The 22,092-nt window shown below is 39.7% G+C and overlaps 1 protein-coding gene across 2 annotated transcripts in view; it reads left to right on the forward strand.

The window, feature by feature from the left end:
* HDAC9 (histone deacetylase 9) overlaps window positions 1-22,092 on the forward strand; it is a 666,736-nt gene that overhangs the window by 421,289 nt on the left and 223,355 nt on the right. Inside the window, exons 16-17 of one of the 2 annotated variants that reach the window (XM_039523937.1) lie at window positions 204-421; window positions 14,644-14,913. In XM_039523937.1, coding sequence (XP_039379871.1) covers window positions 204-421; window positions 14,644-14,913 — 488 coding nt within the window. Of the gene's footprint in view, window positions 1-203; window positions 422-14,643; window positions 16,086-22,092 lie in introns of those variants that run through there. The other variant, XM_039523938.1, reaches the window with a different exon arrangement.

Below are 22,092 nucleotides of genomic sequence, written 5' to 3' on the forward strand. Positions count from 1 at the left end.
TGATCACAGAAAACATAGTAGCTTTCTCTTGGCGCTGTCAAACTTCCTGTTGTTGCTGGGCATTTGCTAGGAGTATTAGTTTATTGATATTGCTGCAAAGTTCTTCAGTATGCTGGCTACACTGAAGCTCTCCCTGACTTTTTTATGGTTTCTTAGTTTTACTGATCCTCATATTTGATGATTGAAATGTCATTTTTTTGCAGGAGGGGTTCCTCTCCATCCACAGTCTCCATTAGCAACAAAGGAGAGAGTCTCACCAGGCATCAGAGTTGCCCACAAGTTGCCTCGTCATAGGCCCCTGAATCGAACCCAGTCAGCTCCTCTGCCTCAGAGCACCTTGGCCCAGCTGGTCATTCAGCAGCAGCACCAGCAGTTCCTGGAGAAGCAGAAACAGTATCAGCAACAGATTCACATGAACAAAGTGAGCTCCCAAACTAAAGCCTTTCCAATACACGCAGAGAATGAAAAACTAACAAGATAGTGTGGATATCTGGTACAGTGCTATACTTGAGCAGCATGCAAGTCCCTGCTACATGTACACATTATGCATAGGCATGTCAGGGGTGGGTGTGAGTGTTAATGTTAGACTAGACATCCATTTTCTATCGTTCCTAAAGATTGTCCAAAGTTGGTTCTCTGGGCATCGGCATCAGGAAAAATATTATTAAATGAAACAGCAACCAGATTCTCTCGAAGTTTTAAATTACCATTTTAAATCAGTTTCCTGTTGTACTGATAAATGATTCCTCAAAAGGTTATGACTTATTTCATTTCCCATTTCACTATTGGGAGGCAATTCTGTGTTGCTACCTGTGATTCATATTTTAAGCTTACTTGATTAATGGTGAGCAATACATTGGTAGTTCTTCAAAATCAGCCTCCTTTTCCATCTAGAGGCTTCACTGATCAGCCAAAGCAACATTTTTATAACCTTCTATCAAGACACTGCTTTCCATATAAAATTGAAAAGTAACAAAAAGTGCCTGCATGTCAGGATAAAAGATTAAAAGATGTCAGAGGAGAACCAACTATTGCTACTAATACGTTTGGGGCCCAAATCTACCACTGTTTCTTATATAAAGTAATGCCTTATTCTGTAAGAAATCAATAGGACTACTTGGAGATGAATGAACAAAGGGTGTTGGAATCTAGCTATATATTCATAGCAGAGACCATATAGTTTTATAAAAGAGATAGCCAGCACTTCATCAAAAGATAAGTTGTAGCCACGAACAATGCCACACTCCAATACTGAGATATGTGAGTAATTAAATGATCTAATCCCAAGAGAACCTTTTTAGTGCACACTCTTCCATCTTACTGATTGTACTATACTCATATTCAAGTTGAAGTTAAATATGTGTTCACTGGCCTGCTTTGAATAATTTTGGCACATATGAATCCATGCATCTTCCCTTTTTCTATCTTGTCAGAGAATTATTTGATGGGTATATATGAGAGCCAGGCATATGGGAGAAAATAAGATGAAAAGCAGGCATGTTGCCCTTGTACATCGGAGAAAGGATCGACCCATCTCACTGGTGAACTTCTCTCATGAGGTGCTGATTCCTTGGAATCTGTTAGGAATTCCCAACAAAATTAGAAACAAACCCAGAGTTTAAGTACATAGTTTGTACAGTGGTTTGGTTATTAAATCTTGTCTTAATTAGGAAAAATGAAGACCAGAAAACTTCAAAGTTCAGAGCTGATCCTTGCATGTTAACCCCTCTCAGCTAGGGTGTTTTGATTATTCAACTAGGACTCCAGTTGGCTTTTCTTTGAGTATGCGTTCCATATGTTTAATCAAGATGGCATATGTACATCTTGTAGCCTCCAGGTTTTGAAAATATTTCACCTGCCCTCAATTGTCCAAAGAAAAGAGAACTTTTTATTACCGGGTAAAGGACTGAGTCTTTGTATTGTTTAAGGGTATCCACAGCAAACAATGATCATGGTTTTTTTCACAAAATGAAGAATCAGATCTATATTTGTATGAAAGATAAACCTGTGATTCAATTGTAAGACTGTCTGTAGCTTTTAGGGATAAATAATATGAGCTTTAAATGCATCTATGCTAAATATATCTAATGAAACTTGAATCAAACAACATCCGAATGGAATGATACTGAAGTAATATTACTAATCTTTTAATTTTACCCATGCATATGTTTTACCCAATAGGAACTGGTCTGTAAAGGCTGTATTTAGTCTGTGGTGAAGTTGTTTTTCTTGGTTAAAATGCAATTTTAAGAAAAGAAACCAAAATTTGGGGGACTAATCATGACTTGAGACACATACACTTAATTAGTTAATTTCTCATTGGCATTGGAGAATAAATGCTTCTGAAATATTGCTCTTATTTATTGTGGGTAAAGGTTTGGCCTTAACTGTGCCATGTTCAGCCAGTCAGCACCGTCTAACCACTGATTTACATCTATGGTAGAAATTAGCAAGGACTATAGTATTCAGTGGCCAATATCACTTGGAAATTCTTTGTCACACTCATTTTTACTGGCCTTCTGCTCACGAGATTATGGCCATGATTTCTGGGTCATTCTTTTAACAGTACATCTTAGAGAGATTACTGAAAAATGCTCTTGTTCTCGTTATGTAGCTGTCCTCTGCAAACCTACACAAAGCAAGAGGTGATCTTTATGTAGCTAAAGGGAGAATGTGTATAAATAAATGAAATTTAAAGGACAGCCACCGTGAGGCTATAGAAGAGAATGATGACTGAACAACTCAGAAGGCGGGTGATCATCCTGACTACTGTGGTAACTTAAAATGTTATATGAATGAGAGGGAAACATACAATTGTGTTATTAAATTATTGCTTGAGATTGAACAGCCCTTCACTTACACTTACAATAAGCTTTGGATGTTTACTTGAACTATGAAATTATTCACCACAGAGTATACTGTGTTCACTCTTAACATTTTGCTAAAAAGAAATAATTCAGAACTGTCTTTTCATCTCCAGGTAGTCAGCTTGTTTTGGATTAAAACATTTGTAAAGGCATTAATCAAATGTCTAGGATAGGGTTGATAAGCTAAAAGTTTTCCCTACTTGAAGTTAAAGTTCTCTGTTCATGATACCCTACTAATGACTTTAGTTTGTGGGGCTATTTAAAGCAAAATAAAAATGGCTGCAAAGCTGAATTATTTGGTTCTTAAACAATACAGTGCAGCTTCTTTCCATGTCCTAAGCATATATGTGCATCTAATGTTTTTCCACTGATCCTTTTGCATTTCTGTAAGAAGGCAGTAAAGTGAAATGTGCAAAAATCTATCATTCTATTGCCTAAATTTTGTTTATGAAAAGGTGCTTTATTTAATAAATCAGATATTCTGAAGCATTTTCTTAGCAGTTGTAACTGGGAAAGCCAGAAAAGCAATTTTTAAGATGGCAAGATGCTCAAACTTAAAATAACACTCAGTTGTCGTGAGCTCAGGACAAGATACTATCCCTTTCCCCTACGTCTTGTTACTCTGCCCTTCTGGAAATTACTGGTATTTCATGACATTTATTTTTAAAACTTTAAATCAACGTTTTTTTTAAATAACGCAAATGGAAATGCTATATTTGACATTTCGGCTTGGAATAATTTTTTATGGAATGATATAAACCCCTGAAAGTCATGGAATCTCTTTTTATGGCAATTGGGAAAATCGAGCTATAGCAGTGACAAGGGAAAAACAGCGGCTATACAGCTAACGCATGATTTGTAAAGCATTATAGTTTGCAAAAGTACAGGCATAAAATATGGTTCCTTTTCTTTGTAAGAGGAATATAGTTTCAGCCACAAGCCAAGGCTGTGATTAGAGTGATAAAAAACAAAACCTAACAAGCCAGAGGTAAAGATTTCCCTGGATCATTTCCATTCTAAAAAGAAACAAATCATTGAGCCAAGAAGTGTGCTTAGTAACAAAGAGAAGATTCCCCTGTGGACTACTTCTGGTCAATTGTCAGATGGCAGGTTTTTGATGTGGGAAATAGTATACCTCCTCACTGGTGTTTGACATTTATACCTATGGGATCTAGTACACTGACCTTCTCAAAACATTCTAGCTGAAATGCAAATTTTGACATCCCATCCAGAAGTAGGTGGAAAGCCTTGCCCTTGCTTTTGAAAAATCAAATGTGTGGAAACCTGAACTGGGCTTTTCTTTTGGAAGATAGGCTTTGCTGTTGTCAGATTTAATACACTTCTGTCCAAATGACAGCTTGTTTCCTTGTGGAGTCCTTTGATCAGCATTTTAGAACTTCATTTTACCCAATAAAAAGAATAGCGTGTCTAGGAACCCAGTTAAACTTATTGTAGCAGGTCCCAGAAAACTGACACTGCAACAAAAATCTTACTGTTTGGCTCCTTATGTTGTTTGGGTATCTAAAGAACCTTGACCTTACTACTTAAAAGATGTGATTTCTGCATAATTAATATAAACATAAGGCCATTGGCAGATGTCTGAATTTAGGAAAACCTCAGAAATTAAAGCGGTGAGGGGATTAAATGAGCATGCTGTGTCCCTTTAGAAGTGGTTTACATCAGTGCAGACTGTGGGTTAAATCCTGGCCCTAGTGAAGCTGATGGCAAAAACTCCCAATGATTTTGATGTGACAAGGACTTTATCCCATCAGTATAGGAGCACTTCCCCATATTGTTGTTACATAACATATTTGTATTGTACTACGTGTTCAATATTACTTTGTAATGATGAAACTTTTTATTGGAGAGGGAAATTAAATAGTCAAGTTATGGGACAGTTTGCAATATACATTATCATTCCCAATGCTGCTTTCATAACTTAAAGATAAAAGAAGGAGGGCTTGACCTTCAGTTTTCACTCCAGGCTGTTAATCTGTTCATAAAGTCTTTTACTTGGATGAGAAAACAATGGTTAGGCATGACTGTGAGAAAAGAAAAATACATGGGGAAATGAAATGTGAGTACTTTAGATGATGATAATAACTGAGATAAAGCATATAAAGAGAGGGGAAATAATTTGGAGGTTTCTAACAAACATGGGTTTGTTGACAAAAGAAACTGAGTTTTTCAATAGACAGTTTAATGTGGTCAATTGATTCTTGGCAACTAAAGCAATAAATGAATAGCTGTTCAGCAAAATGCTAAAACTGTGTCTGGGCCAGATCTTCTGCTGTTGTAAATTGGCATACCTCCAGTGAGCTCACTCCAGCTCAGGATCTGGCTCTCCATCATATCCTTATGTGTAATCACATCAGGGGTGGAGGAGGGAACCCCACAAACACACTTCCTGTTTTAAAAATTCTAATCATGCTTTTTTGGACACGGCTATAGCAACAATAAATGAATAATGCGTTGCCATAGACAGATTATTTATTGAGAACTAGCACCAATGCTTACTTTGGAAAATAATTTTGAATGAACAGCTGACTCTTTAGTTTCTATTGTACATGCTCAATACAAAATTTCTGTCTGCAAACATACTGGTTATGCAAGCATAGCTGCTTACAAGCATAGCTCGCTAAGTGCCTGGATACGTTGATTCAAAAAACGTATATGCTTATGGAAAATTGTTTTTCCCTCCTCTTCCAATGTTTGCTTGATTCATAAATAAGGTGATCAAGTTCTGATGGAAATAAATGTACATGGCTATTGCTGCAGGTTCACGCTCGGCGCCTTGTACCTCGTATGTTTGTAGAGACATTTCATTTAAATAGTATCAGGAAATTATGGATTTTACAACAGCTTATTCATTGTAAAGGATATACGCATGCCATGGAAAGAGCTATAAAAGGCCTATGTTCAATGGCCAGATTATTTATGCACTCTCCCCATTTTCCTGTGCAGCTAGGCAGCCACAATTGTCTTTTAATGTCTTTTCTGGTTGGACTCTTGTAATTATACAATGCTTATGCATATTCCTTACAGCTTAATTTCCTTAAAACAAAAAAATGAAATAATATGGGTTACAGAAGCTTGAGGTCATTCTCTAAGCTGCTGTCTCAATTTGAATAACTCTAAAATGTATGCATGTTGCTTTGGAGAAGGCCAATTTGTACAATTCTAATTTAGAACGTTAACTGAAACATGGCTTTATCATTATTTTAAAGTATAGTCTCAGAGCTCAAATTAAGGACTCCTCTTTCCAAAACTATTACTAAATATTCATGCTAGCAAACATCATATTCATTCTCAGTATCCAAATCTATGTATTTAACTATAGATTCAGAAACAAAATGATCAGACAAGTTGAAGTAGTAATATCAGGAAGTAAAGTATAAACTGATGTTTTTAACGTATCATTGAATCATAGAAGATTAGGGTTGGAAGATACCTCAGGAGGCCATCTAGTCCAACCCCTTGCTCAAAGCAGGATCAACCCCAACTAAATCATCCCAGCCAGGGATTTGTCAAGGCGGGCCTTAAAAACCTCTAAGGCTGGAGATTCCACCACCTCTGTAGGTAACCCATTTCAGTGTTTCACCACCCTCTTAGTGAAATAATTTTCCCTAATATCCAACATAGACCTCCCCCACTGCAGTTTGAGACCACTGCTACTTCTTCTATCATCTGCCACCACTGAGAACAGCCTAGCTCCATCCTCTTTGGAACCTCCCTTCAGGTAGTTGAAGGCTGCTATCAAATCCCCCCTCACTCTTCTCTTCTGCAGACTAAATAAGCCCAGTTCCCTCAGCGTCTCCTCGTAAGTCATGTGCCACAGCCCCCTAATCATTATCGTTGCCCTCCGCTGGACTCTCCAATTTGTCCACATCCTTTCTATAGTGGTGGACCCAAAACTAGATGCAATACTCCAGATATGGCCTCACCAGTGCCAAATGGAGGGGAATAATCACTTCCTTCAGTCTGCTGGCAACGCTCCTACTAATGCAGCCCAATATGCCATTATCCTTTTTTTTTTCATAGACTTTCATAGACTTTAAGGTCAGAAGGGACCATTATGATCATCTAGTCTGACCTTCTGCACAATGCAGGCCACAGAATCTCACGTAACAAACTCCTTCTTGGCAACAAGGGCACAGTTTTGACTCATATCCATCTTCTCGTCCACTGATGATCCCCAGGTTCTTTTCTGCAGAACTGCCGCTTAGCCAGTTAGTCCCCAGCCTGTAGCAGTGCATGGGATTCTTTCGTCCTAAGTGCAGGACTCTGCACTTGTCCTTGTTGAACCTCATCAGATTTCTTTTGGACCAATCCTCCAATTTGTCTAGGTCACTCTGGACCCTATCCTTACCCTCTAGCGTATCTACCTCTCCTCCCAGCTTAGTGTCATCTGCAAACTTGCTGAGGTTGCAATCCATCCCATCATCCAGATCATTAATGATGAAAATATGTGACTAGAAGAGCCTTGCGGTATCAGGTATATTTGTCAATATAATATGATAGTGCCAAGCTATCTTTTAAACCACATTAATAAAATGAAAGTTCAAGGAGGGAGGGAGAAGTAGCTGTAGACTAGTTGACTGAACATGGCTAGGACTCAAGAAAACTCAAGGTTCCATCTTCTAATCTGCCATGTGGTCTTGGGAAAGTTATTGCCTTATTTTTATTTCTCCAGAAATAGGGAAAACAATGTATACCCACCTGGTAAAGCACTTTGAGATCTATGAAACAAGGCACAAATGTATTACTTACAAAGGCCTTGATCCCAGTGAAGTCTTTAGCAAATATCCAATTCACTTCAGTAATTCAGAATCAGGCCCTAACACAGCAATATTGCAGATTTAAATACATGCTACCACTAAATGTAGTCTAAGAATAAAATACTCCTCCTATAGGTTCTTGCATCGCTCTACTCATTAGGTCATCCAAAAATGCATTTGAGCACATTCCATAATGGGGTTGCATCAGTAGCCCTCGTCAGCTTTCAGGAACAGTGCCATACAGTAGCATGAATGCGAACAAGCCCACATAAAAGTGAGAAAGCACAGAAGAAAGGAGAGCAATAAGGAAATGAAATATGTTCCCTAACTGTGCTGTGGACTAGCTCTCAGTCTCTCTTGGATTCTCCTCCCGAGTAACCCACCTGATGTCAAACAACTGGCATATGGAATGTTTTACAGATGGATCAGCATCAGTGACTCACGCTAGCTGTATATGATTATCTGTCACACAGATGTTTTAGCTTGTGTTTGCTTGCTAGTCAGCCAGCAGCCAGACTCTTTTTAATTTTATTTTGCTGCGGGATCACCAACAGATGTTCAACAAAAAGACAGAGAATAGTCTACTATTGTGAATACATGTAGTTAGCTCCACTGCCTTCTTGGGCAGCATTAGCCCCTGAGAAATAACTGGAAGAGATTTACTGGTATGATCTGAGAAATTTTTCAGATTCTTCTCTATAAGGAGTCAGTTGGTGTTAGTTGCGCTAGCAGGGATTCCTCTGCTTATAACGATGCCACCTGCAGCACTGAAGATGCATTTGAAGTGATTGATGAATACTAGAACATAACAGAGAGAATTTCTAAGTGGGCTGCTGCGGCCTTCAGTACCGGTACCTGAAAGGGTTCTCTCTCATGCCTGAAGACTTGCATCATGGACATATTTTTCTTTAATAGATGTACTATTAGATGTAAACACTGATCCTGCAAATGCAGCTGCACAAGCGGGTGCATGTACCTGCTTGTAGGGTCAGCACCTTCAATTGCCTGGGTAATCTTGCCCTACTGTGGGAGAATGAACAGAACCCAAGTTATCCCTATAACACACACAACTTGTTCAGGATCAACAATGGTAAAGTAACTTTTTAAAATTATTATTATTTTTTTGCTGCTGCAGGCCCTAGTTAGTGCTAATGATTAGTGCCTAATCAGGTGTAGCTCTTTGTTTCAATTACATCTCCTCAGTGCTTCCTAATGTTTATGAGAAACAATCTGACTGATGTGTTGTAGATGATCTGGATGTGGGATCTAGGAATAGGATAGAAGATGGTTTTATGGCCTCCAGCACTTTGCTCATAAATCCTATGTCTACATGGGTGAAAGTAGGTGTTAATTCTGCCCTTGCCTCAATCAGTGACCATCATAAATCCTTCTCTTTCACACCAGCCCATGATTCTGGAGGTGGACAACAGCCTAAAAGGGATGTTTTGCATTTATAAAAAAACAGTACTCCCAAATTTTAGGCACCTGCACATTATTTCTTAAGTTTTTAAACATTATACAAAATGCTATTGGATAAATATCTCAAACTACCATAAATCTCCTCTTCCCAATCCACTCATATCGCATTAAGCCTTCCCTATGAGAAAAAAACCAAAAACCTTTGGAAAATAAATATCATTCTGGGCTCTGCTGCACCAAAAGGAGAATAAGTTCCAGAGTAGAGGGACTCTTCACTGAAAATTTTCTGCCAACCTCTATTCAAGCCAGTGCAGATCTGAAAATATTCTACATTTGTCCCCAAAGACATGACTCTGCTACCACAGAAGAATTCTCTATCCATAAATCTTGGGCTTGATCCTGTAAACTCTTATTCACTTCACATCAATATGCTCACATGAATAATGACTATTCCTGTGATTAGGCACTTGCAGGTTCAGGCCCAGTTGCACCTTTTCCAGCAAGTTAGTGGTGCAGTTACTGGACCACTTTCCACAAGGAAGTACAAAACACACCTTCCTGCATCAGCAAGTCCTCTTACACTGCAGCAGACATTTAAGCAAGCAGATGGCTGGCAGTGTTTTCACTGATACCTGTGCTCTGTGATTGCTGCGGAGAGGATTTACTATAATTTCAACAGGGAGTTCCATGTGAGCTGCACAAATAGGAAGGCCCGGATCCACAAAGACACTTAGGCATTGTGATGGTGAGCATTGCAAGGGCTAGCTTTCCAGAACCTAGAAAACTGCAGCAACAACAAAGCAATCCACAAAGCTTGAGTTAAGTGCTTAGGCTCCCTATACAATGAATGGGGAGAGAAAGGTGCCTAAGAATGCTCTCCACAAAAGCCAGCATGCTAGGCAAGGAGCCACCTAAGCTAGCCAGTGGGACCATCTCATAGAGATAGATACCTAAGTCTGAGCTGCTGGGAGGCACCTATCTCTGCTTGTGATCCACAGCCAGGAACCCTCCCCCCATTTTGGAGCCAGGTGGCTTAGACACCTAAATTATTTCTTGTCAGAAAGAGTTAGTGGCCAGCTTCACTCCACACAAAATGACTGGAAGAGGTGGTGGGGCTGGTAGTTCCGGTGTCCACCTTAAAAATTTTAGCCCAGTGGTTAGAACACTCACCTGGGATGTGGGAGACCCAGGTTCAATTTTCATCCTCTACAAGAGGGAGAGAAAGGGTTTGAACAGGAGTCTCCCTGTTCAGGTGAGTGCCCTAACCACTGAACTATGAGATAGTCTGATGGTGGGGCTCCTTCAGTCTCTCCTGTTGAAGCTGTTCCACTGTGGATAATTAATTAGCGTGACTGAGCCAGAGAGAGACTCTGTAGCCTGGAAATGGGGAGACCAGAGGTCAAGTCCCCCTGCTCCAATGACCCCTTATTTATACACAGTGGAACAGCTTCAATAGGAGCAGGGGCGTCTCTAGGTATTTTGCTGCCCCAAGCACGGCAGGCAGGCTGCCTTTGGCGGCATGCCTGCGGGAGGTCCCCAGTCCCGCGGATTCGGCGGGACGCCTGCTGGAGGTCCGCCGAAGCCACGGGACCGGGGACCTCCTGCAAGCATGCCGCCGAAGGCAACCTGCCTGCTGCCCTCGCGGCGACCAGCAGAGCGCCCCCCGTGGCTTGCCGCCCCAGGCACGCGCTTGGCATGCTGGTGCCTGGAGCCGCCCCTGAATAGGAGAGACTGAGGGAGACCCCACATCAGAATACTCCATAGCTTAGAGGTTGGAATATTCACATGAGAGGTGGGAGATCCCTATTCAAATTATTTTCCCCAGCAGGCAGAGGGAGGAACTAAACCTGGGGGCCCACATCCCTGGTGAGTGCTCTAACCACTGGATTGAAAGTTACTGAATGGGCATCCCCCACTTCCTATCCACCAGTTTTCAATGAATCATAGAATCATAGAACTTAAGATCAGAAGGGACCATTATGATCATCTAGTCTGACCTCCCGCAAGATGCAGGCCACAAAAGCTGACCCACCCACTCCTGAAATAATTCTCTCCCTTGACTCAGCTGTTGAAATCGTGCTTTAAAGACTTCAAGTAGCAGATAATCCTTCAGCAAGCGACCCCTGCCCCATGCTGTGGAGAAAGGCGAAAAATCTCCAGGGCCACTGCCAATCTACCCTGGAGGAAAATTCCTTCCCGGCCCCAAATATGGCGATCAGCTGAACCCCGAGCATGCGGGCAAGACTCTCCAGCCAGACACTCAGGAAAAAGACTTTCAATATCTCAACATTGACCCTCGGTACTAATTACCAGTGGTTGCACGTTATTGACCTATTGACTAAATCACGTTATCCTATCAAACCATTCCCTCCATAAACTTATCAAGCTTAATCTTAAAGCCAGAGAGGTCCTTCACCCCCACTGTTTCCCTCGGTAGGCTGTTCCAGAATTTCACTCCCCTGATGGTTAGAAATCTTCGTCTAATTTCAAGCCTAAACTTCCCGACTGCCAATTTATATCCATTTGTTCTCGTGTCCACATTAGTACTGAGCTGAAATAATTCCTCTCCCTCCCTGGTATTTATCCCTCTGATATATTTAAAGAGAGCAATCATATCTCCTCTCAACCTTCTTTTGGTTAAGGAAAACAAACCGAGCTCCTCAAGTCTCCTTTCATACGACAGGCTTTCCATTCCTCGGATCATTTTAGTGGCCCTTCTTTGTACCCGTTCCAGTTTGAATTCATCCTTCTTAAACATGGGAGACCAAAACTGCACACAGTACTCCAAATGAGGTCTCACCAACGCCTTGTATAACGGGACTAGCACCTCCTTATCTCTACTAGAAATACCTCACCTAATGCATCCCAAGACCGCATTAGCTTTTTTAACGGCCACATCACATTGCCGACTCATAGTCATCCTGCGATCAACCACGACTCCGAGGTCCTTCTCCTCTTCCGTTACTTCCAACTGGTGCGTCCCCAGCTTATAACTAAAATTCCTGTTAGTCATCCCTAAATGTATAACCTTACACTTCTCACTATTGAATGTCATCCTATTACTAATACTCCAGTTTACAAGGTCATCCAAATCTCCCTGGAGGATATCCCGATCCTTCTCCGAATTGGCAATACCTCCCAACTTCATGTCATCCGCAAACTTTATCAGCCCACTCCTACTTTTGGTTCCGAGGTCAGTGATAAATAGATTGAATAAGATCGGACCCAAAACCGAACCTTGAGGAACTCCACTGGTAACCTCCCTCCAACCCGACAGATCACCTTTCAATACGACCCGCTGCAGTCTCCCCTTTAACCAGTTCCTTATCCACCTCTGGATTTTCATTTCGATCCCCATCTTTTCCAATTTAACCAGTAATTCTTCATGCGGTACTGTATCAAACGCCTTACTGAAATCAAGATATATTAGATCCACCGCATTTCCCTTGTCTAAAAAATCTGTTACTTTCTCAAAGAAGGAGATCAGGTTGGTTTGGCATGATCTACCTTTCATAAAACCATGTTGTAATTTGTCCGAATTGCCATTGACCTCAAGGTCCGTAACGACTCTCTCCTTTAATATTTTTTCCATGACTTTACATACTACAGATGTTAAACTAACAGGCCTGTAGTTACCCAGGTCACTTTTTTTCCCCTTCTTGAAAATAGGAACTATATTAGCTAATCTCCAGTCAAACGGTACAACCCCCGAGTTTAGAGATTCGTTAAAAATTATCGCTAACGGGCTTGCAATTTCACTCGCCAATTCCTTTAATATTCTAGGATGAAGATTATCCGGGCCGCCGGATTTACTACCGTTAAGCTGTTCAAGTTTGGCTTCTACCTCGGATACTGTAATTTCTAACCCCACACCTTCATTCCCATCAGTCACTCTGCCATTATTCCTAAGCCCTTCATTAGCCTCATTAAAGACCGAGGCAAAATATTCATTTAGATATTGTGCCATGCCTAGCTTATCCTTAATCTCCACTCCGTTTACAGTTTTAAGCGGTCCCACTTCTTCTTTCTTGGTTTTCTTCCTATTTATATGGCTAAAAAACCTTTTACTATTGGTTTTAATTCCCTTCGCAAGGTCCATCTCTACCCGGCTTTTGGCCTTTCTCACTGCATCCCTACACCCTCTGACCTCAATAAGGTTTCTTTGCTGATCCCTCCCATCTTCCACTCCTTGTACGCTTTCTGTTTTTTGGGACCTTTTCCAGTAGGCAGTCTCTGAGCAGATGCTTAGGCAGGAGATAGGCAGATGCCTAGAGTGGGGTAGCAGTGTGCATACTCAGAGGCAGAAACAGAGACACCAAGGGAACTCTTACAGTGAACATTTAGGGTTAGACAGCCTTTTGAGGATCACAAGGCTTCCTAAAACTGGGACTTAGGCATCTAAGTCTGGGGTTTCGGTGCCTAAGTTCCTTTGTGGATCTGGGCCAAAGTGCATATCCTGACCAGTGCTATTCACTGTTTGAAATTCATTAACTGTCTGTGTCCTGGTAGACACCTCCTTGCACCACCTCCTCTTCCCTTCTAATAGACACTTTACTTTGGGGTTCTGTACCAGGATTCCCACAAGATTTAGCCTGTGTCACATTTTGCAAATTGCAAATTATTTTTTGCCACTACATAAAAAATCCTTTTCATTATTAGGGCAGCTTCAATGTGGCTACTTATTTGAGTTCTAGTAAATCATGATCTCTTTTCTTTCTATCATCAATAAACATGTTTCAATACTGATAGCTTTTAGCAGATCTTTTTCTTAAAATATTAACTGCCACTTAAAATAAAGGCCCTAGAGCCTTCACTGGTGTAAACTGGCATAGCTCCATCAATGACAGGAAAGAGGGAAACCCAGCAAAGCACAGAATCTAACAAAAGCAGAAGTTTCTGTGGTATGCAGAAGATAAATGGGGAAATGTTTACCACAAAATTTAGTTCCACAGGTGCAGACTAAATTAGATAGATAGGAAGAATATATTAACATTTAAGCTGCTGAAATTTTGAATATCACAGAAACCCTGTTTTTCAGCCTTTCAGTATTTACAAGCTGTACATGCAAAATGAGTGTGGAGATTTGGAAAAAACCCTCTTTATATTTTTGTGTATCATTAATTATGTTAAGCTTGTTAGAATTTCCATGCAAATTATATTATATAAAATGTACTGACCTTCAAGTCATATATTTGAATTAAAACATATTTATGTTTTACTGCTAAGGTATTTTAAGGAGAATATCATTTTAAAAAAATTCTAGATGTAAGTATTTATAAACACGTCTGTTAACTATGTTGCTATATTTATTATTAAATTTAATATTACTATAAAATGCTATATTTGTGCATAGCATCTTCTAAATTGAAGGATGGTAGGATATTGTTAGTGTGGAGCTTACATTCTTCATTCTGATAAACTTTTGCTGCAAAGTTGCATCATTAACTCATTTTTCCAGGAAAGGTTTGACTCACTTGTCTATACAAATATAGTAAGCCTTAGCATGTGGCATTTGTGGAGAAATATTGGCAGTAACTTTAATTTGTCTGTCTCTCTCTCTCTTGCTCTCTCTTTTTCAGATGCTCTCTAAATCCATTGAACAGCTAAAACAGCCTGGCAATCATCTAGAAGAAGCTGAAGAAGAGCTTCATGGAGATCATGCTATGCAGGAAGAAAGAGCTCCCTCTAGTGGTAACAGCATTAGGGATGACAGCTGCAGCATTTGTGTGGATGACAGAATAGGACAGCATGTGGGGGCTGTGAAAGTGAAAGAGGAGCCACTGGACACTGATGACGATAATCAAACCCAGCAAATGGAATCTGGGCAGCAGGCTGCTTTTATGCAACAGGTAATAGGCAAAGATTTAGCTCCAGGATTTGTAATTAAAGTTATTATTTGAACATCAAATGCATTTTTAGGGCTTGAATAAGAGATTGACTGTCTTTTGATTCATGGATCTAGCTAATTTCATTTTAGTGTTCAGAGAATCTAACAAAGGTGGGTGCATTTGTGTGCACTCTTAAAACATAGTGATGCTCATTTTAAAGGCCACTAATTGAGAAAATACCTGCTGCACTCAATTATTCTACATAAGTCAGTGCATAATACATAGAACTTGTTTTCGCTCTAGACTCTATCACATGAGTTAGTTCCAGGGAAGTAGAACTCACTGTTTAACTAATTTGTTGAGATCAGTAGTTGCTGGAGACCAGAACTGATCAATGAAACATTCTTTCTCTGTTTTTGAATTCTTCTGATGTCTTGACTTTTTCCTTTCACCTATATGTATATAATGCATCATACTGTAGTCTTGAACACTGTTAAGAGTAGGTTTGTTTTCTCCATTAGGCAGATACTGGTAGCAGTACCAGGGGTCCTAGATTTGTGTATAGAGTATGATTATGGAGATATGGGGAGTGCAAAGTGGATGTAAACATACAAGGCAAGGCTCTATTTAAAAGGTTTTTCTTTTTGCACTTCTTAGTATATTTTTCATTTTTCCCTATTTGATTGTTATCTACAACAGCATGATCAAATGAAGCAGATTCAAATATTGGCAAGGAATGATATGCAACATTGTGTTCCAATCAGATATTAGGGTATATCTGTAATTGTAGGGAAAAAAAACCCACAGAACTATCATCTGATAGCCAATATTTTTTAATAAAGACTAATCATATAATGTTGTATAACCTTTACCATTAGGGTCTCACTGAAATGCTAAAATAATGACAGTGTATGTAAGACACCAATGTGGCAAAAGGTCATTTAAATTGGTAAAAAGTATTTTAACAATTGCTAAATGATAAATGCACTTATACAGACTATACTTTCAGAACACTGGTGTCCTTTTTCCCTATAAAATCAGAACAACTCTGAATGCAATAGAAGGCACTGTTTATTTAAGTCAGTACTTTGTCAGGTCCCTGCTGTTCTCCTGCAGAAAAGTGATTCTGTGGGGGTGAACAGGAAATGCCTTATGGAAACAGGAAGTCCAAGTGATTCATGTACTGAGGAATGTAAGGGGGTGGGGGGGAGGAATGGGGGGATGGATAGTGTTTTACTCTGTTTTTAAAAGGCACTCTATGAATTGATTTATTGTCAAAGAAAATAACAAAGCGAGTAGGGAAATTGTTAAGGAAGCTTTCCAGTGAAACATTTCCTTCATATTCCCTTTTGATATGTTTACCTTGTTTTATAGGTTTACTTTTGTTAAGCTAGTTAAAGATTCATTGTATTAAGATCTCTTTAATATGGATAATCCAAAACTGACCTGGAGTCCCTGTCAGTTTTTTTTTCCTATTAAAAATATTTATATTTCTAAAGCTAAGGTATTTTAAGGTGCAGTATCCTGTTTCAAAAGAGATAGCTGTTTTGCCAAATGTAGAAATTGTTCTAATATATGTTATTAGTATGTGTTGTTTACATTTTTCTCTAATATTATAAAAGTCCCTTATAAAATGTTGCAACTTCTAAAGATACATTATCCTTTTCCTTAAAAAGTCTCCAAACAAATTAAATGACTTAAATAGTTGCTGTAAAAGAAAGGCCTCCTGAAACATTAACATCAGCTTTGATAGAAAAGACTTGCTAACTGACAATATATGTTTTTTGCTTAAATATATTTCCCTCCCCCTGCCCCCAAATGCAAAGGGGGAAAATAACATGCACATTCAACATAATGAAGCATATAAAGATGGAAATATGTATTTTCCCATTCTATATATATTTCATTTCCTACCAAGCCTAATTTCAGCCTCACCAAAAAGGGATAGTGAATCTTTTAAAATACATTTTATTTACAGAGGAACTTGCAAATGAGAAGACTTTTGTACAATATCGTTTCAAAGACGTGTAACAAATAACAAAAGATATTTTTATAGTGTAATTCAGGAGAGTTACCTCAGTAAAGCCAGTGGACTTTAATTCTATTCAAATTTGATAGCCCCTGAATTGAATCAAGAAACTACCAGTGAACCTGGAACCAGTGAAAAGGAAAACTGGGTTAAATAACCATATTTCTAATTGATAAATGTCTCTTACATTTTAAATCTACTGTATTTATTATAATCTACACCTTTGGAGGTGATCTCTTGTTTTGTGTTGTAAATATATTCTGTTTGTATGTTCCCTTTCTTGCCTTCTGATATAAGTCTATTTCTTTCTCAAATAAAGTTTTTTTTTAAAAGATCCCCTTTCATATATCTGGCTTTGTGTAAAGTTGATAATTTTAGTTGGTGCTCTGTTTTTTGTATAACCAAATCTGCTGGCTATGCATTGTTGAAAAAATCCATTAAAGCTTTTAGGAGCAAGATTTTTTATTACACTATTTTTACAATGATTACACAAAGTCTATTTTGGTCTGTTATATGATCCTACATCAGCCATTATAAACTGTAAAACAAATGGAAGTAATATCTATGCATGCTCATTTTCCCATCATGGCATTTGTCTTGGACATGTGATCATCAATGGTACCATACAGAACAAATAAAGTACAGATAAACCCAAATTTTCTGACCCCTGATTAGCCAATGTGTGGGCTGTTTGAAAATCATTTCCATTCCTATTTCAAAAATGCATATATAACCTAAAATCTGTTGATCTGAAACTGATGAAAGTTTTGGATGTCTCTTGAAAACTTGGTTAAAACAAAGTTTACCTATAAATACAAATCTGGAGAGAGAACTTCTGACTAATTAGAGGGTGGTTTTCAGCATTGATTAGGAAAAGCACTGTAAGCATGTGCTTAAAGTTAAGCACATGCTTAAGTGCTTTGCTAAATGGTGGGTGATGCTTTCCTGAGTTGGACCCTAACTTTGCTTTAACTTTTACAAAGGTAAATATCATTCCAATAGACATAACGACTTTCATTGTTAGTAGTCTCTGAATTTTTCCTACAAAAAAATGTGTGAAGGGCAAATAAAGGACCCAGAAAACAGATATTGAAAAGGTGGCCTGGCAGACTGATTAGCCATCTTCTCTAACTCTGCAATGGTTAGGCTCTTAACTCTTTCACTTCCAGTGGTTTTTGTACTAAAATAAATGGTTTCAGGTAAAATAAATAGATATGAATAAACATGTTTCCATAAATACAGTTTTTCATTACAGTTAATTGTATGAGCATTACTTTTCCCTGTTATGAGTGATATACTCAAAATACTTACTAGCTAAAAAGAATAATGGGAAAAGGCGTAATTTGCAAAAGTTAAATAAGTTAATTAGCATTAGCCATACTGCTGTAACAACTTAACATATCGATCACCCATATATAAATTGAAGTCTTTAAGTAGTTAATACTGCTGACAACATTTTTTTGAAATGAGGCCTGTTGTTTTAATAAACATGTCAGTATAGCAGTTTAAAACATTTTCCATCTATAACCCAAGAGCTTATTTTACAGCATTTATTTTCTGAGTGTAGCTAAAAGATTCCTTTATTTGCCAATTTCCAAGCAAGCTGCAATGAAACAAAAGTCATAAATAAATACTGCATGTAATTTTTTTGGGAGGTAAGGTGTCTCTTCTTTGGAAAATAAGCACCTATGCTTTCCTGTTGTCAAAAATAAAGCCTGTATATGTAGCAATTTGTGACCAATCATTCTAAATTAGTAAAATTGCTTCATATAACTTATGTACTCTGAGAAAACAAACCCTATTAAGCCATACACTGCTGTTATACAGTTATTGTTCCTTTAATCTCTGTTCATCATTTGGTGTTAACAAAATAGTATTAAAAGTTGAATCTCTGAGCAGAGCAGAAGTAATCTGGGCAGTGCTGACACATATCTCTACCATTCAGAAATTCATTCATGCACTTTCATCATTACCATATCATCTTCAGGATCGCTAAGATTTACTCTGTGTATCGATCCTGAGCAATACAGCTGTACCCAGTTTTTATTTCACTGGCATTCTGAGGTAAATTTTTTTATGAACATTAGTCCCAAAATGCAAGGCTATGAATGCCCCACAATTTGCAGCCAGAATTAGTTAGAAAATTAACTTTGCTGTATTATGTTCAGTCCGAGTAGCAGTCTATCCTACTTATCCATTTAAAGGATGTTGTTTGCTTTTCATTTATTTGTTTACTTTCTGATTTCCTTATGCAATTCCCATCATCTGGATGGCAGAGCTTTGTCAGTACCTCATTTGCTTGCTGGAGGATCATAGTTTTGAGCATTATACTGTACACTGAAGTCCTCAGGCAAAAGAGAAGTTCACCATGGGTAAAATTATTCTCTTATTTATTCTGGTACAATCCCATTGATTGTAATAGGCTTGCATCGGTATATTTGATGGAACTTGTCCCTTTCATCTTCAGTATAATTCAGCCCAACTTGATTTTTATTTTGTTTTTTATTCTAACTCTGTCAGATCTAAATGCATAGCCAAGGTAGAGTATACCGGTCTGCATTTTGCCCAGTAGCTCTACAGTGTTCCTACCTGTGCCGCTCTATCTTTATGCCATATGTTTATAGAGCATATATTTATTTTTAGCCCTATTTTCTGGCATTTATGGTATACTTCAATTCTTAGGAGCTGCATCTGTTTTCTGTTCTATATCGTAACATTGAATGGTTCTTATACTTCTAAAAATACTGTACAATGCAAGGGCCAGTTTATTATCTATGACACAGTAGTGCCTAGAGCGCCAGTTAAGCTCAGAACCCCATTGTGCTGGGTGCTGTGCAAGTTAATGAGATGCCCTACTTGAGAGGGGATGGGACGCGTGTGGAACCAAGCACCACCTATAATGGCAAACTCTAGCCATAAATCAGAGCAGGAAGATGTGCCTGTCACAATGATGTGTGCAGACACAGTTAACAATGCTAAGATTTTAAAGTGTTGTTACTGGGTTTCAGAGTCAACACACTAATAACAGTCAAAGGGGGGCAGTCCACAGCTCCTAAGACCAAATGCTCATTTACCCCACATGGAGTGTGAAGAAAGAGCTTTTCACGGAGGCTCTATGAAGGGCTGGGGAATAATCTTCCACAACCAAGTGACTGGCTTGGCGCATAGCAGCTCTTCACAGGCTCCCAGTCCCAGGCCAGTTGTTTTATCCCTGTGAATCCACTTCGCACTGAATCTCCTCATCACTCCGCAGCCACACCACCAGAAAGCCCTGCAAGAAAGGTCCCCCTCCATAGTCTCCACTTGCACAGTGTAACCATACTTATTTTGGTCCATTTAGAGCCTTCTATGCCTTTTGCAAGGGACAGCATTTTGGCCTTAGAGACGTAGCAGTGCCCTTCTTGTTCAGAATAATATGGTCACAACAAGACGGGATGGAGGCCTAATTCTGTTTCTGAATGTATTTAGAATTCTAGAGAAAATGTTGTGTCACCAGAAGAGTGTAGGTACAAAACTCCAGTGCATACCAGCTCAACTCAATGCCTTCAGCAATGATGAGCTTACTCTTCTTTCTAGGCCAGCTCCTTAAGTCTGCGTCGCACAAGATCCAGGAAGCGGGGAGGATGGCATTACACTAATCTTCTGACCCTTCAATCCTGGGAGCAGTTCAGCCTCAGGTGCTACTTAGAGCAGCTCAAAGCTGCTCTGAATACTGTAAGCTAGTAGTGGCCCCTAGGGCCCATTATGCGTCCAGGGATTGGAGGAGTGTAGGGCATTCCGAGCATGTTTTCAGAACCCCCCTGCACCATGAAGGGGAGCTAGAGCAGGGATGTTTTGGTTACATGTCTGACAGCACAGCTGGGTCATTGTCAGTCTCCTGAAATGACACAACTTGTGTGCTGCAGTGACTCCCAGTGCTTGTTCTTAATGTTATCATTTAAAATGGGTGTTTTCAGGATGAGATTCCATCAGACTCTGAGCAAAGCTGAAAGGGTGAGCTTCCTCACACTGCTCTGCAATAAACCTCAGACCCGGCTAGGAGGGACCTCTTCTAGGGCCTCTTCAGGCCTGTTCAGCCTTTACCTAGCCCCTCCTCTGCTGAGAATGCCTGTAAGGTTGACAGTTAACACTAATTATGCTGCTGAGTTCTTTATTTATCTGGCCACCCATCTCTTAGCAACCAGGCTGATTCTGCCAACTCATTTCACAGATGCCACCAAACAGCAGCCAGCAAGACCATCTTTTGGATACTATCAGGCTTGATCCATGGCTGAAACAATGGTTTAGACATGAAAGGCTCCTTATCCCATCAGCAGTCCCTCTAAACCTCCTCTTTTGTTCAAGATGGTTACTTTTGGTCTTCTAGAATTTTATCTAACATTCTCTTATAGTTCTTCTACTCTCTTATCTGGATCGTTTCCTTTGGTCTCATAAAATGGAAAAATGCTCAAGTTTTATCTCTTGTGGAGTAGGGTGATGGATTGTCTTATGGATATTTTTAAATGTGCTGAATTCCTGACCATACCCTTATATCTTCAATGCAATTTCTTTTGTATTTTTGATAGAAGAAGAAAATAACACTAAATATGATCTATATTCATCACCACCTTGCTCATTCCATGTACATTTCACTTCATCAAGTAGTTCAAATCTATTCATTTCTAGGGAAGAATTTGCACTGTATGTCCTTAAGGCAGGGGTGGGCAAACTTTTTGGTTCGAGGGCCACATCTGGATATGGAAATTGTATAGTGGGCCATGAATGCTCATGAAATTGGGGGTTGGGGTACAGGAGGGGGTGATGGTTTCGACTGGGGGTGTGGGCTCTGGGGTGGGGTTGGGGATGAGGGGTTGGGGGTGCAGGAAGGTGCTTCAGGCTGGGACCGAGGGGTTCAGAGGGTGGGAGGGGGATCAGGGCTGGGGCAGGGGCACAAGAGGGGCTCGGGTGCAGGCTCCGGGCAATGCTTACCTCAAGCAGCTCCCAGAAGCAGTGGCATGTCCTCTCTCCAGCTCCTATGCGGAGGCACAGGCAGGCGGTTCTGCGCGTCTTCCCATCTGCAAGCACCGCCCCTGCAGCTCCCATTGGCCATGGTTGCCAGCTAATGGGAGCTGTGGGGGAGTGTGTGGAGCCCCCCTGGCTGCCCCTAAGCATAAGAGGCAGAGGGGGGGACA

The sequence above is a fragment of the Mauremys reevesii genome, linkage group 2, assembly GCF_016161935.1.
Source record: "Mauremys reevesii isolate NIE-2019 linkage group 2, ASM1616193v1, whole genome shotgun sequence".
NCBI classification, from domain to species: Eukaryota; Metazoa; Chordata; order Testudines; family Geoemydidae; genus Mauremys; species Mauremys reevesii.